Below are 15,154 nucleotides of genomic sequence, written 5' to 3'. Positions count from 1 at the left end.
GAGGTACATCATAATTCTTGAAAGCAACATGGAATATTAAAATATTGTATTGCTAATGACGACAAAAATTATAGGGCAGAAAGATTTGGAGGGATATAGTAAGCAGAGATCTTGCTGATGTACTGTATGCTCCAGTGTTTAACCCCTAACAGGAAAGTTCAGTTGAGGTAGTGCTGGTCAGGTGAGTCCAGTCACCTTGTCAGCGATGAGCAGCATGTGTAGGGCACAGGGCAGTTCTGTCCTAGTTCACAAGTAAATTATCTGCACAGTCTCATCACAGCGAGCCCTTAAACTTTTGAATGGAGATCACCTAGAATTGGCCCCACAGGTGACCTCACCGGGGAAACAAGGGTAAGTTGAGGGATATTCAGACCACAGTTACTGCTGCTCGTAAACTTGGAGCCACTTGGCAGCTGCGTGTTTGTTCTGGCACTTCAAAGTCAGAGTAGCTGTGGTGTTCAGCTTGTAAAAATGGCCTTTATGTAGGTTGGAGCTGCTGCATATACAGTACATTGTGTGGGAATGTGGATACATATTTCTCCCTCCTATATGTGGCAAGCTTAGCTAGGATATATTTTTGTTTATTCATGTGGTACGCCTCTCAGAATCTGTTTGTTAAACCCTTCAATTGTATCATAAAATCCAGTTGATTAAATAACCCCATGACCAAAAATAGAAATCTCGCTTCCCTGTGAGCCTATAGTGGCAGGCAGTGCAGTATGATTTATTTCGGCTGCCATAGGAGCAGGACACCCTTTCTTGATCTCCCTCTCTTTCTCTCTGCTCCACTGACTAATTAAATAGCTTAGAGAAATATTTCCAGAACAGCTTGACCACTTCTCACCTGTTAGCTTTATTAGGGCTTGCATGTCTGTCATTCCTTTCTTTTCCTCCCTTCACTTCTTGTCATGTTTCATTATCCTGGTCTGCAACAGTGCAGGGCAGCGAGGACCGAGGGAAGTAATACTCGCAGGACAGAGGACAAAAAAACCCTGAGCAGCTTCATTTTACTGTGCAGAAGTTGAATATGGATTGGAGTAGTTTAACCAGCAGTCCAAGCCAGACTCCTGATTCCAGTTTTTTAGAACCTTACCAGGATAACCTGCAGTGACCTCCTTAATGAGCTGGGCTTACTCTTTTTATTCTGCCCCAGCTGTTCCCACCCTCAAGACTCTTCATACCCCAGCAGGATCCCTCTGTGGGGCTTAAGGTGGACCAGGCCTCTCTAGCTTGGTCCTGTACATACAACAAGGCAGAAAAAGGGGTCACTCCGCTACGTGCTCCCTGTTGATCCAAGCGTCAATACTTCCCCCTGGATCCCATCCATGGAAGTTCCACACACCCCATCTGGCCTCCCACAGCTAGGTTTAGGGTCGGGGCTCTAGGGTCAGACTCACCTCCCACATCTGAGGGTTACACCAGGCAACACTGTTAGTACAGCCCACTGCGGTCCTCGCCCAGTGTGTACACACAGTCATTTATCTGAGTCCATCTGTAGCTCCAGGTTACACTGTGGGACTTGCAGTGATTTCTACAGTCATTTCTGTGATGATTTGTGCCTCCTCTGCACTGTCATGACCAGCGCCCTTTGGCAACTCCATCGCAGCCCTCGCCGACTCCTCGTCGTTGCCATGCATTGGATTCTCTGTTCTCCCTCTCGCTAGGGACTCCATGGCCTCTGCGGCCTCTTCAGTTGTCCCCTTGGCAGCGAGCCTCTCAGGCCCCTCAATACTGCTTCTTGCAGGCCATCTGGAACTGCCCCCTTCTAGGCAGTCTGTCTTGCCCTCTCCAGGGATCTTTTCAATTGGGCCAATACAGTAAACGTCGCGGGAGAGCGGGCAAGCTCTCCTGTGTGCGTGATTTAGTATTCAAATTAGGGCCCACGGTAAAAAGAGGCTCTAGGGACACTAGCGCATCCCTAGCACCTCTTTTTTGACAGGAGCGGCGGCTGTCAGTGAGTTTGACAGCCGACGCTCAATTTTGCCGACGTCTGTTCTCAAACCCGCTGACAGCCACAGGTTCAGAAACTGGACGCCGGCAAAATTGAGTGTCTGGTTTTCAACCTGCGAGCCGCGGGCTGATTTTAAAAATCTGTTTTTAAATTATTTTTTACTTTTGGGACCTCCGACTTAATATCGCCATGATATTAAGTCAGAGGGTGTACAGAAAAGCAATTTTTACTGCTTTTCTGTGCACTTTCCCGGTGCCGGCAGAAATTAACGCCTACCTTTGGGTAGGCGCTAATTTCTGAAAGTAAAATGTGCGGCTTTGCTGCACATTTTGCTTTCTGTATCGCGCGGGAATAACTAATAGGGCCATCAACATACATTTGCATGTTGCGAGCGCTATTAGTTTCGGGCAGGGTAGGCAGCACGTTTTCAATGCGGTATTACCCCTTACTGAATAAGGGGTATTGCTAGCGCGTCCAAACGCAGGTTAACAGTGCGCTCAGCTGGAGTGCACTGTACTGTATCAGCCCAAATGTTTGGGCACCCTCCAGGGCCTCCCTCAAGACTTCCTGTAGCACCAACTTCAGGCTTTCCGGTAGTGCCCGTCTCAGGCCAGTCTTTTAAGCTCGTCCTTGAGCTCTCGGGTAATGCCATCATCGCAGGACCATCACTCTGGCTCTTCTCCTGCATACTTGCATTCCTCTCCACAGGGTTTTGCCACTCACAACCCACATGGGCTTCACCCCCATAGCTGAGCTGGAGTCTCGCGGACGTGTCAAGCTCCGGACAGAGAACTCAGACGGCTGCTGCTGTTCTGCAGCTTCCAGGAGCCCTACAGCCTCATCTGGCTTCGTTTTGGGCTGGCTGGCAGTTTTTCTTAGCTCACTCACTACCATCGTGTTCTCTCTGGTGACTTGCCTTAGCTCTGCCTCCCATTGGGCCACTTCTGTTGCAAACATCTGTAGTTCAACGGCCAGCTGCCACCATTTAATTCTGCCATCCTCTCTCTGCGTGTCTATGGCATCTGGGAGTGCCTTCGCTGGTCCCACTGACCTGGCTGGCCTTTCCATAGTCCACATCTCCAGTCTCAGGTTCTCTCTATCCCCCGGGACTTGAGAATGAGCAGCTCCCACTGTGCAGAAATGCATGGCTACTCTTCTTTTAAGCACCCTGGTTTCTCTTTCTTCTACCTGCACTGCGGGTCCATGCCAGGCTTTCAGTAGTACTGCCCAGGCCTTTAAGCTATCTGGCTTCTGCACTTTCTAAGCACTTTCACTTTTTCTCTGGGCCATGCCCTGCTCCAGCCACAGTGCACAACTGCTTTTTTTCTCTCTTTTTTTTCTTTTAAAAGGGGGAAAAAAAAGTATTAAAAAAAAAAAACCCCTTGCCTCGCCGGTGCTGAATATAACAGTTCTAACTCCAGATGGGGTTTCTCCCCTTAGTCTGCATGTGCTGCCCGCAGGCCCCACAGACCGCTACTGGTTTAAAGGCAGTTTTCAGTTTTGTTTTTTCCCTGTGCTCCTCTGTCTTCCAGTGCGCTTGTACACAGTTTGCGCGCTGCTTTTCTTCTGTCCTAGCCCCTTCCTTAGGCAAGGCTAGCCAAACGTTTCTCATGCATCCTGCCGTTCTTCCCTCTGCTTCCTGAACCACACACCCTTTTCTCTGCAGCGCTGCTTCACCTCCGTCTTTGGCAGACCTCATTATGTGGGAGACGAGTGCTGTTTCCCAGGCTGGATGCACAACGCCACGTGGGCTCCAGCCTTTTCTAATGCAACTTCCAGCCCTTGAACACAAAGTCCACGGCTTTGGGTCAGCATAGATTTACAGGAGCTTCCTCTCCTGGAGAGGTAGGGGCCTCCTCTTATTCTGCCCCAGCTGTTCCCACCCTCAGGACTCTCCATATATCCCAGCAGGGTCCCCCTGTAGCCTGGTCCTGCACATACAATGCTCCGCTGCAGACTGGATTTGGGAGTCACACAGAGCCATTTAGGGAGTGTGTGTTTCTCACTTGGAGCTCACTTTACAGCTGATAGAAGATGCTTTTTAATGCCTGACGTTTGTCCTGCTGTGCTTGCATCGATGTGATGAACCTGTCCTTCAGTTCATGATTTTTACTGCTGCACTCCCTTCTCTCTCCTTTCATGTTGCTAGTTTGTTTCCAATTTTATTATGTCCTCAAATTTGGGTAAAGAAATCAGGTGACGTTAGCTGCAAACAAATTAGCTTCTACTTTAGGTCACATTTAATATATATACATTTTTAAACATGCACATTGAATTGAATCAAATGTAGTATGTGGAGCAATGAGTTTCTCCCAGCCCCTTCAGTGTTTTCCACTTTCCCATGGCAGCCTGCTTAGATGACGCGGTCTGAGGACTCCAGAGAAGTCTCCTTCAGTGCCATTCTTTGTCCAGCAGGGGTCACTGCAACAGCAGTAATCTTCTTCCCTGGGGCTCAAGCATGTCTCCTCCAAAGCACGCGTGAAGCTTGCCGACCACTTCAAACAGAATAGTGCCAAGGCCATGCCCAGAGGCTGCTCCATTTCACCTTTTCTTTGTCCTGTCATTTGATCTGTAGCTGTCACTTTTTGAGACTTAACAGATTTTGCCCCTTAATTTTTTTTTTTTCCACATTTTCTGGTTTTCTTGGATATAATGCTGAAGCAGTGCACTACGTAAGAACATGCCATGCTGGGTCAGACCAAGGGTCCATCAAGCCCAGCATCCTGTTTCCAACAGTGGCCAATCCAGGTCATAAGAACCTGGCAAGTACCCAAAAACTAAGTCTATTCCATGTAACCATTGCTAATGGCAGTGGCTATTTTCTAAGTGAACTTAATTAATAACAGGTAATGGACTTCTCCTCCAAGAACTTATCCAATCTTTTTTTAAACACAGCTATACTAACTGCACGAACCACATCCTCTGGCAACAAATTCCAGAGTTTAATTGTGCGTTGAGTAAAAAAGAACTGTCTCTGATTACATAGAAATGACAGCAGAAGAAGACCAAACGGCCCATCCAGTCTGCCCAGCAAGCTTTCACACCAGTTTGTTTTCATAATCTGTTACTCTGACCGCTGAGGTCAGGGCCCTTATTGGTAACTTTTTTATTCCAATTCCCTTCCACCCCCACCATCGATGCAGACAGCAGTGCTGGAGCTGCATCTAAGTGAAGTATCCAGCTAATTAGTTATGGGTAGTAACCGCAGTAATAACCAAGCTACTCCCATGTTGGTTTACCCTGCCTGTGCAATTCAGTCCTTGTTGGTTGTCTGAATATAAATCCTCTTTATTTAATATCCCCCTGTCGTTGAAGCAGTGAGCTGTGCTGGATATGTATTCCCAGTGAAGTATCATGCTTAATTGATTTGGGATAGTAGCCGCTGTAACAAGCAAGCTACACCCATGCTTATTTGTTTACCCAGACTATGTAATTCAGTCCTTGTTGGTTGTTGTCTGAATATAAATCATCTTTTCTTCATTCCCCCCCTGCCGTTGAAGCAGAGAGCTACGCTGGATGTGCATTGAAAGTGAAGTATTGGGCTTATTTGATTTGGGGTGGTAACCGCCATAACAAGCAAGCTACTCCCCTGCTTTTTTGTGGATGCAAATCCTTTTTTCCACATTTCCTCTTGCCATTGTAGCATGGAGCAATGTTGGAGTCGCATTGACTGTGTGTATGTTTATTGAATAAGGGTATTAATCTCCAGGTAGTAGCCGTCATTCCCGCAAGCAAGCCACCCCCTTGCCTCTTCTCTTCATTCACATGATTAGTTTTAAATGTGCCACATGCTAACTTCAGTGGTTAACACTTCAGTGCTAACCAGAATTTGTAAGAGACTAGGAAATATTATTTTTCCTTAATCCCCCCCTTCAAAAAATGTACTTGTGTTTTTTTTTCCCTTACTTTTGCAACCTTACGTCCCTCTAGCTTTTTCCTGCTCCTGCCTCAGTCCATTCCTCTCCTCCCGTCCTCCCGCCTGCTAATCTCTCCCTCCTCCACCTAAGCAGCCAGCCTTTCTCTCCCCCACTCTGCGAGCAGGCTGCAGGAATAGCAGAAGCTGCTTGGTGGCAGGGTACAGCTGTGGGCCAGGGCCGAGCCTCTGTGCAGCCATGATGACAGCTACTCTCATCAGCCCCAGTTTGGCAACATCTGTCCAGGGGCAGCCATGGCAATGACTCCTCTCCTTGGGCCCGGGCCAAAATTTCAGCAGAGCGCACAAGATTTTTCCACCTCTACCCTAAAGTGATTTATTCATAGATGGCCTAAATTTAAGGCGTGTGTAAATTTTGGGGGTTATGTGTGTGGCTGGGCCCTGCGTGCACCAAGCACGTTTTAGAAAGGACCCGGCCAGGCGCGTAACCCCAGATATGTCCAGAAGTGGCGGGGCAGTTGGTGAGCTGGGACAGCACCATTAGGTTTATGCAGATGATGTTCAACTTTTACTTCCTGTAACTGATTCTGTGCAGAAGACTTTAAAGTTAATGGATATTTATATGACCACTATTTCTCATGAAATTAGTTTTGAATAATAGAAAGACAGAAATAATTTTAGTTAATCACAAAGTGACTCCAAGTATGCCTTTTGTTTTCAAAGCCGGTGCTACCGACATTATTTATTTAGACTGGCTCTGCTAGGGACCTTGGAATTATTATTGATATTAGGCTCAATATGAAAAAACATATAAATCAGATCAGAGCTGGGTATCATACATTGCATATACTAAAAAAGAAATACTTAAACTGCTTCTTAATATCAGTGATTTTCGAACAGTCCTTCAAACATTAATCTCTTCAAATTTAGATTATTGCAATGCCCTCTTAGTTTTACCTGCTAGCACCCTAAGACCCCTGCAGCTTTTTCAAAATGCAACAGCTAGATTTTTAACGGGGAGAAGGAAATATGATCGTATAAGCCCTACTTTAATTGATAGACTATAAAAGTTATTTGTTTAGTACCTAAATCTATTTACAGTGATAGAACAGAATGGCTCAATGCCTCAGTACATAGTCACACACCCCAGCGGACCCTAAGGGCAGCAAATAAAGGCTTGCGCTAACTATTCCTGCTGTTCACAGTAAAATCAGGGACAGAGCCCAAAATGATGGAATCCAATGCCATTGAGGTGAGACTGCAGGAAGATTTTTTTAATATTTAAAAAAGATTTAAAACCTGGCTTTTTAAACCAGCATATTCAGATGTAAAATAAATCTATAACAGAGCTGATTGGTGGATTAACATCAAGATAAATGAGGCCTCATGAACTTGTTTACTGGTTCTCTAGTTGTGGTGTTTATTTTAAGTCCTTGTTTTGTAATAGTTCACTTTTATCAAGCATTATACTTGAATTGGTTTTCTTTTATCTGGTTTTATTATAATCTTTTAATCTGGTTGTATTTTATTTATTTATCTTGTAAACCGTTATGACTGTATACAGACTATCGATATATAAAATATAAATAACCAAATAAATAAAATAGACGCTCTTCCGGGGAAGTGCGTGCTGGCCAGCTGCCAGTACGCAGGATTTACTTCTGCTCCTGAGGAGCAGTAAGTATAAAAATAAAAAAATTAGGAATAGGCAGCATTAGTTTAGGGGTCGAGGGGAAGAGGGAGGGAGGGAATTGGGGAAGCCCCCCCCCCCCTTGTGTGTGCATTGAGGAACCCACACACACACCCGCCACCCACCCGCGCATATGGGAACTGTATTGTATAACATGCGCACGCCAACGCACCCATGTTATAAAATAGCCGCGTCCATGTGCACACGCACATTGCTTGAGCTGAAATTGTTCTGTTTATTTACAAAAAAGAATTCCTTCAGCAGCAGGGTCCAGAGTACCTTCTGCCATACAGACTATCACAGGTTGCATGTCAAGGAGAGGGGGGATACAGTTAATTTACCAGAATCCAGAGCACCTCAGTAGGAAACAAACTTAAAGCAGATTTAGTAATTGTCTCCAGGCATCTGTAAGCTTTGATAACCTTGCTTAGCTAACAGCGCAGATCACACAGTTTTCTTTTCTCGGACTTTGTGGGGATAGCAGCTGGATAAACTTGTAACAGTCCATGGCCAGGTGTGGAGCTTGCCTGAAAACTTTTAATTGCAGATAAGCTGGTGAGAGTGCCTGGAAATTGGTTACCGGTAAACTGTGCGGACAGTAGATGGACAGCAGCTGAGAACACGTGTGGTGTTCTGGTTGCCAGTACCTTGTGGTAATGAATCTGGGTAGTTTGGCAGCCAGAAAGCTCTGGAGAAAAGGTGATTTGCAAAGGGTCACAAGAAGAAACTGGTTTTGAACTCTGGTCTCATAGGCCACAGCTTATTGTAGCTACTGGGTCACTCTCTCTCTCTCTCCCATGGTATGATTACCAGTACATGGTTCCAGTACAGTTGACAGCTTAAGTAAATGCTTTATGAATGACTTGCTGTTGGGCTAGCCCAGTAGCTTGTTGGAAAACCCAAGTTAAAACCCTGGGCCTGGATTTATTCCCCAGGCCAGCATGGCCCTAGGGATGCAGCGGAGGCAGCATTTGCAGCCCCTGAGGAGGGTATTGCTTAGAGGTAATACTTGGTGACTGGAGCTAGGGTGCACAAATACCAGTTCCTCTTCCTTCTGCTCCACCACTCCAGAACCTGTAGGTTGCATCCTCTCATCCAGCAGCTGGAGGGAGAGTCCTTGTTTTCTAATGATGTCACATGTGTGTATGTCATGCACAGAACATACAGAGCCAGTGTTCTCTGCCTCCTCCTAAGCCAGGATAGCATTTTAAACATCAAGAGAGCCTTTATACCACTGTGAGCTTAAAACTCCCGGCTTCTGAATTCTCCTGCTCACTGCTTCTCTGCGGTGAAGTCTGCCCAGGCTGCCATTTCACATCTCTGCCTCTTTGTTCCAAAGTTTAGGTAGAGCCTTAGACACAGGGAGTCTTACCAGAGACTGCTTTCTTTTTAGGACTAGAGCCAAGTCTTAGCAGACTCAACGTCAAGGCAGAAAAAAATTGCCGGTGCCGCTCCTGTGGGAGCAAATGCTCCTCTCTCAGTGAAGGCAACGTGCACTCTGCCTACTGCGGGAGCGGTGACTTCCTGGAGACTTCACGGTTGGTTTCTTTCTCTAAGAAACAGTCGGGTGAGCCAGGATCAATTGCTAAATCCACTCCCATGATAGGCCCAGGTGTTATCAAGGCCTTAGGACCCACAAATTTTAGGGCTAAAGGGGAAGTGACGGCCATCTTGAAGCTGTTGCAATCCTTTCCATTGGCTGTGAAGAGAAGTGCAGCCTCCATCAGAGCACCTCGCAGGAGGTTTCCTAGGACTTCTGGGGGAATCTCTTCTCTGTTCAAGGCCTACAGGGCAGAGTGAGTTGGGAATAATTCCTGTTCAGAGTAACTCTGCTTCCTTAGATTTTGGAAGAGAAGGGAGCCAGAGGAGTCCGAAATAGAAATTCCATAAGAACATAAGAAAATGCCATACTGGGTCAGACCAAGGGTCCATCAAGCCCAGCATCCTGTTTCCAACAGTGGCCAATCCAGGTCATAAGAACCTGGCAAGTACCCAAAAACTAAGTCTATTCCATGTTCCCATTGCTAATGGCAGTGGCTATTCTCTAAGTGAACTTAATAGCAGGTAATGGACTTCTCCTCCAAGAACTTATCCAGTCCTTTATTAAACCCAGCCACACTAAGGGGCGTATTTTAAAAGGGTTTTGCGCGCGTCGCTGGGCCTATTTTGAATAGGCCCAGCGACGCTCGCAAAGCCCCAGGATGCGTGTGTGTCCCGGGGCTTTGTGAGCGGGACGGGGCGGTCCGAGGCCTCCGGCACAGCGGCCGTGCCGTGGGATCGCGCACCGGCAGTGGCCGGCACATGCAAGTTTACACCTGCCAGAGGTGGGGGAGGGGATTTAGGTAGGGCTGGGGGGCGGGTTAGATAGGGGAAGTGAGGGGAAGGTGGGGGGGTCGGAGGGAACGGGGAAAGCCATCGGGGCTCCCCTAGGGCTTGGTGCGTGCAAGGTGCACTAGTGTGCACCCCCTTGCGCGCACCGACCCTGGATTTTATAACATGCGCGCACATTTGTGCACAGAATTCCCCCAGAGGGCTCACAATCTGAGTTTGTACCTGAGGCAATGGAGGGTAAAGTGACCTGCCCAAGGTCACAAGGAGCAGCAGCGGAACCCGAACCCTGGTCTCCTGGTTCATAGCCCATGGCCCACTGCTCCAACCACTAGGCTACTCCTCCAATCAGTGCTGGCAAGCCTCTTTTTTGTTATTCTTGTACTTTTACAGCTCCCCAGCAATGACCTGACTTTCTTGAAAATTTCTTACAGTAGAAATCGTATTTATCTATTTATTTAATACATTTGATTACTACTTTCCTGGTCATAAGTCCATTCAACATGGTAAGCAGAAGTAGACTAGCTGCAACAATAAAACACAAATACCTACTATAACCCCCCCCCCACCCCCCCCCCCCCCACCAAAAAAAACCAAACACATTTCCAGCTGCAGATCGTATTATCCAGGATTAAGAAAATTAGGCCTGAAATCCAGACCTTTGCTGATGCTTTGCTTTCTCAATGTGTTGTTGAGCATTGTCGCTTGCGTCTCTCACCACAAATACAGAGGCTGTCTGAGTGACAGGGACTTTGTCCCAGAATATCTGAGATGCTTTCAAACTCTGTTCCTTCTTTTTAGTAACTGCACATCTGTTCTGCTTTGCTTTTTCTAGAGCTCACTTTGGGGCTGAGAGCTTCTCCATTCAAAATCACCACCGGCAGCAGCAATGTTAGCAAGGTAAGAGTCTTTGGTTTGAATGTTTGAGTGCACAGATCTGCACGCTCAGCAAACAGATACTGCTGGCAAAGCACAACACATGAGGCAAATCCTGCATGTGTTCTTCAACGGTACAACTTGATTTTAATGTAAAATCTCTCTGCACTGTGTAATATTTTAACGAGAGATGCAGCAAGCAGTAATATTACGTTGATCCGGTGTGTTTTATAGTATTTAAGCTTCTCCCCTGTAATTCCCTTGAACCCCTGGATGCAATGACGCATCTCCAGTCACATGGAACGGGATCTGATTGGTTCATGCAGTGCGAGTGATGTAATTTATGACATCAGTATAGACAGACAGATTCAAGAAGTAAATTTGCATCTCTTTAGTTGCTTTCAGAGACTCAGAAGGGCAGCTATTTGTTTGTAGGAATCTAGGTATGTATGTATTTATCAATTATTCTTCCATACTGCTCTTCCAACTCAACTTCCTGTTTGATTTGAGTTGAGGGAAGAAGGTGTGCTTGAAGCGAGAGCCTAGAGCAGAACTGATGTACACCATGGCCTGCCACAGTAGTACACTGTAGTCGTAGGGCCTTTCAATTTAGAATTCCCTTTCCAGCCATAGCCAGGGCTCAGATAAGACTGTCCAGGGAAGGAATTTGCTAGAAAGTTTAAAATTAAGTCTTTCATGAGATTGATCTTGCATTTGCAGACGTTTCAGACAGCCAACAATTCTATTGCTGATTGCATCCAATATAAGAAATATTGAAAGTCTTTTGTAAACTAAACCTGAGGCCTTGATTTATCTGAGATTTATTCTTCCCTAATAAGTGCAGAAAGATAATTCCGGTCTAATATTTGCCAGTAAGCGGTGCTTTTACTGTTACTGCTATTGCAGTAGGTATCCTTGCCTGCTTTACACCTGTTAGAATTCAGCAGTTTCTGTGAAGTTGTGGCAGTACTAGATACATCTTTCAGCAGTTCTGTCTTTATCTGGGCAATGCTGTCAAAGTTACCCAGCTAGATTTCCAGGGTAGCAGCCTAAAGTACACACATCCATTCACAATCAGATGACTTTTAGAAGCCCTGTGCATGCCAAAATCACAAATATCTTGGGCCAGTGTGTGCCGAGCAGATTTTAAAAGCCACTTGAGTACACGCATATCTCCCGCTACATGCACAAATACATTTTGCCGAAAAAGAGACAGGGTGTGGGCGTGGCATGGGTGTTCCTGGATTTATGAATGAAATCAGTGCGTAAATACTTAGACACTCAAGCCAGCACCGGGCGTGCAAGTTCTAAAACCAAAAAAGTAAAGAGGTGAGCTGAGGCTAACAGGCTGAATGGGAGGCTGTATAACTAGAATGGTTAGGAAGTCCTATCCCTTTGGTAATGGTATTGGCGCGCGCCCCTTATAAAATTCCCCCACTAGAGGCGGAATTGGCGCGCACATGTGCGCGTCCATCATAAAATTGTGCACACGTGTACGCAAGTTCAACCTCTTTTATAATATGCGTGCATGATATTAAATAGCGACGTCCTTTTGTGCAAGCCAGCATACGCACGTACATGTGCGGCCACGTGCTGGTTTTAAAATTCACCTTAATGTGAACTTTGTATCTGGATTAAAAAGAGGTGCTTCCAGGGGTGTGTGGTGAGGGGAGTAAAACTATGCATGCGGAATACTTTTATTTTGCTCCCACTTCTCCCCCCTCATAAATAGGCGTACATGTCAGTAACTGCCTAGGTAGTTTCTCTGCTCCCCAGACCTTGCTGCTGGGCAGTTTAGTCATAGTTGCCCTCAGCGTGTGCATGTGGGGGGTGTCTGGCAGTGATACTGTGGGAGGAGCAGTATAATGTGGATGCTGCGTGAGGAGGGAAACAAACTTGATTTTCTGATGCATCCCTTTAGCCGGGATAAGCATTCAGAGCAGGCGACATATGGCGGGAGGGCTCTATCAGCACAAAAGCAATTTGTAAGAAGTATAAAATCGGTTTCTGCAGCACAGCTCAAGAGAGAGCACCTGGACCAGGAAGCAGTGATCCCAGGCAGCCAGGGAACAAGCTACAGTATTGTAAGGTCTTGCAGTGCAGAGGGGCCTCTTCTCCCCATGATATAGAGGGAGAGATCCCCCAAGGTGCAGAAGGAGTGAACTGGTTTCACATGTGTGGAGCATTACAGCTGAATTCTTTGAATAAAGGGGGATGGCCTCTTTCCAGGTCAGGAGTGAAATCACTGCTGTTGCCAGATTTCCCTGGTGCTTCATCTTTCAGCACCTCACCCAAAACACCCACATACACGATTCATTTACTTCTATCTGTAAAGTTGCAGCTTTGAAGGACACAGGGGAACTGCAGAACTAGCTGCTAAGCCCTAAAGTCTGCCGTCGATGAACAAACGCATTCTCACTGGGACCCGTGAAAGCCTTGGGAACTCTTTTCAGCTTTCATTAGTCTTAAAGTTTCTGTTGCAAGATTTAGATACTGGTCCATGAGACATTAAATCAGAGTTATTGTGATACTTGCATAAGGAAGTTACTGGTGAAATACTAAGCAGGAAAAGAAGAGAATTTCCTGACATCGGCTCTTTGCAGAAAGAGATGCGAGTTCTAGACATGCTTTGTCTATTTTCAAAGGAAGCACTTTTAGTTCCAGATAAACCCTATCAGCTGGAGGAGCAACTGCAAATAGAGGGGGGGGGGGGGGGGGAGCTCCTATTTGTTCTTTGCTTTAGAGTATTCCTGTCTTCAGGCTGCGTTGCACTAACTCCGAGGAAGCAATTGCTGTCTGTCTGGAAATGAAAAACAAAACACCTCACCTGTAAAGTTTTAGGGATTAGACAGTGGGGAGATGGGCCCTGCTGGGTAAGGATAAGAGCCTTGGGCATGTGTGGAACCACATTCATTGTGAATGAGAACCTGGAGCATGCGTGGGGGCCCATTTAGTGCGGGTGGCAGTCTGGGGCAGCACGTGGGGGTCCCCCATTTAGTGCGGGTGGCAGTCTGGGGCAGCACGTGCGGGTCCCCCATTTAGTGCGGGTGGCAGTCTGGGGCAGCACGTGCGGGTCCCCCATTTAGTGCGGGTGGCAGTCTGGGGCAGCACGTGCGGGACCCCCATTTAGTGCGGGTGGCAGTCTGGGGCAGCACGTGCGGGTCCCCCATTTAGTGCGGGTGGCAGTCTGGGGCAGCACGTGCGGGTCCCCCATTTAGTGCGGGTGGCAGTCTGGGGCAGCACGTGCGGGTCCCCCATTTAGTGCGGGGTGGCAGTCTGGGGCAGCACGTGCGGGTCCCCCATTTAGTGCGGGTGGCAGTCTGGGGCAGCACGTGCGGGACCCCCATTTAGTGCGGGGTGGCAGTCTGGGGCAGCACGTGCGGGTCCCCCATTTAGTGCGGGTGGCAGTCTGGGGCAGCACGTGCGGGACCCCCATTTAGTGCGGGTGGCAGTCTGGGGCAGCACGTGCGGGTCCCCCCATTTAGTGCGGGTGGCAGTCTGGGGCAGCACGTGCGGGTCCCCCATTTAGTGCGGGTGGCAGTCTGGGGCAGCACGTGCGGGTCCCCCATTTAGTGCGGGGTGGCAGTCTGGGGCAGCACGTGCGGGTCCCCCATTTAGTGCGGGTGGCAGTCTGGGGCAGCACGTGCGGGTCCCCCATTTAGTGCGGGTGGCAGTCTGGGGCAGCACGTGCGGGTCCCCCATTTAGTGCGGGTGGCAGTCTGGGGCAGCACGTGCGGGTCCCCCATTTAGTGCGGGGTGGCAGTCTGGGGGAGCACGTGCGGGTCCCCCATTTAGTGCGGGTGGCAGTCTGGGGCAGCACGTGCGGGTCCCCCATTTAGTGCGGGTGGCAGTCTGGGGCAGCACGTGCGGGTCCCCCATTTAGTGCGGGTGGCAGTCTGGGGCAGCACGTGCGGGTCCCCCATTTAGTGCGGGGTGGCAGTCTGGGGCAGCACGTGCGGGACCCCCATTTAGTGCGGGTGGCAGTCTGGGGCAGCACGTGCGGGTCCCCCATTTAGTGCGGGTGGCAGTCTGGGGCAGCACGTGCGGGACCCCCATTTAGTGCGGGTGGCAGTCTGGGGCAGCACGTGCGGGTCCCCCATTTAGTGCGGGTGGCAGTCTGGGGCAGCACGTGCGGGTCCCCCATTTAGTGCGGGTGGCAGTCTGGGGCAGCACGTGCGGGTCCCCCATTTAGTGCGGGTGGCAGTCTGGGGCAGCACGTGCGGGTCCCCCATTAGTGCGGGTGGCAGTCTGGGGCAGCACGTGCGGGTCCCCCATTTAGTGCGGGTGGCAGTCTGGGGCAGCACGTGCGGGTCCCCCATTTAGTGCGGGTGGCAGTCTGGGGCAGCACGTGCGGGTCCCCCATTTAGTGCGGGTGGCAGTCTGGGGCAGCACGTGCGGGTCCCCCATTTAGTGCGGGTGGCAGTCTGGGGCAGCA

General features: G+C 48.5%; 1 protein-coding gene across 4 annotated transcripts in view; it reads left to right on the top strand.

The window, feature by feature from the left end:
- Positions 1-15,154, top strand: part of SMTN (smoothelin) — a 235,359-nt gene that overhangs the window by 152,724 nt on the left and 67,481 nt on the right. For all 4 annotated transcript variants that reach the window (XM_029619024.1, XM_029619023.1, XM_029619021.1 and 1 more), the window contains one exon: positions 10,679-10,743. In XM_029619024.1, the coding sequence (XP_029474884.1) occupies positions 10,679-10,743 (65 nt within the window). The remainder of the gene's footprint in view (positions 1-10,678; positions 10,744-15,154) is intronic.

This window comes from Rhinatrema bivittatum, chromosome 11 (genome assembly GCF_901001135.1).
Source record: "Rhinatrema bivittatum chromosome 11, aRhiBiv1.1, whole genome shotgun sequence".
In the NCBI taxonomy this organism is placed as follows: Eukaryota; Metazoa; Chordata; class Amphibia; order Gymnophiona; family Rhinatrematidae; genus Rhinatrema; species Rhinatrema bivittatum.
This window is presented reverse-complemented; position numbering and strand designations above follow the sequence as displayed.